This window comes from Rhea americana, unplaced genomic scaffold, assembly GCF_003343005.1.
Source record: "Rhea americana isolate MKP2758 unplaced genomic scaffold, rheAme1 scaffold_416, whole genome shotgun sequence".
Taxonomy (NCBI): domain Eukaryota; kingdom Metazoa; phylum Chordata; class Aves; order Rheiformes; family Rheidae; genus Rhea; species Rhea americana.
In genome coordinates, this window is record NW_028186553.1 from 9,627 (window position 1) to 10,895 (window position 1,269).

At 69.9% G+C, this 1,269-nt stretch overlaps 1 protein-coding gene across 1 annotated transcript in view; it reads right to left on the bottom strand.

Annotated features, from left to right (window-relative positions):
* FLNC (filamin C) overlaps positions 1-1,269 on the bottom strand; it is a gene marked incomplete at its 3' end in the record, with an annotated part of 27,890 nt that overhangs the window by 9,617 nt on the left and 17,004 nt on the right. Inside the window, exon 3 of the mRNA XM_085314943.1 lies at positions 1,005-1,266. Within this exon, the coding sequence (XP_085171069.1) occupies positions 1,005-1,266 (262 nt within the window). The remainder of the gene's footprint in view (positions 1-1,004; positions 1,267-1,269) is intronic.

The window sequence follows — 1,269 nt, forward strand, 5'->3', positions numbered from 1 at the left end:
CGGCACCTCCCTGCCCCCCACCGTGCGCCAAGCGGTGCTGGCCTCAGCGGCACCCCGGGGCTCGCGGGTGTGCACACACGTGTGCACACACATGCCAGCGCACAGGCACTGGCGGGCAGGTGCTCCCCAGTGTGTGCAAGAGCCCTGGTGCGTGTGCACACGTGTGTGTGTGTGTAACCCCTGCAAGTGTCCCTGCTCCTGGAGGGCGGGGGGGCGAGTGTGCATGCACGTGTGCCCCGCAGCGGCCCTCCACAGGAAGGGTGTTTCTGTGCAACAGCCCGTTCTCCAAGGGAAGCGGGCTGTGAGTGTGCAAGGGGCTGGCAGGTGAGTGTGGGTGTGCGAGGCCCAGCCTGTGTGTGTGCCCACACATGTGTGACAGGCCCAGCAGCAGTGGGTGTGCGTGCACGCAAGGGGCCCAGCTGGCCTGGATGTGTGCACAAGCGTGCAAGGGGCCCAGGCGCGCACAGGGGCCCCGAGACGGCGGCGGCAGGCGAGACGCGCGTGCAAGGGGCCAGGCGGGGGCGAGCGTGACATCAGCGTGCACGGCCGAGCGTGACCCCCGCGCGTCCCCGGCGTGAGCTCAGCGGCACGCGCCCCGCGGCCAAGAGCGTGAGCTCAGCGCGAGCCGCCCCGGCGGCGCAGGGGGGCCGAGCCCGGCCTCGCACGGCCCCTCGCACGGCGGCCCGGACCCACGGCCCGGCCCTCGCACAGACCTCGCACGGGGGCCCCAGACCCACAGGAAATGGGGCACCCTGTCCCCCCTGGCCCTTCACATGCGTGTGCCGTGGCCCGTCTGATGCTTGTCCCCTTGCACACCTGCCCCCAGCTGTTCACACGCGTCCCCTCGTTCGCCTGCCCCGACCCTTTGCACACTTGCCCCCGGCCCTGTTCACACAGGTCCTCTTGCTCGCCTGTCCCAACCCCTTGCACACCTGCCCCCAGCTGTTCACACGGGTCCCCTTGCTCGCCTGCCCCGACCCCTCGCACGCTTGCCCCCGGCTCACCGATGGAGACCAGCTTGATGTGCTCCCGCTCGAGGAACTCGAGGGCCACCGAGACGTTCTCCAGCTTCATCTGGCGGAAGTTGGGGCGCGGGTGGTACTTGCGGCCCATCTTCTTCTGGCTGAGCACCTCGAGCAGGGCGATGAGGCGCAGCCCGTCGCTGAGGTCGCGCTGCAGGTCCCCGATGCGCTTGTGCACGCACTTGAGGTGCTCGTTGCACCAGCGGGTGAAGGTGTTCTGCTGGATCTTCTTCCAGGGCGCGTCCTC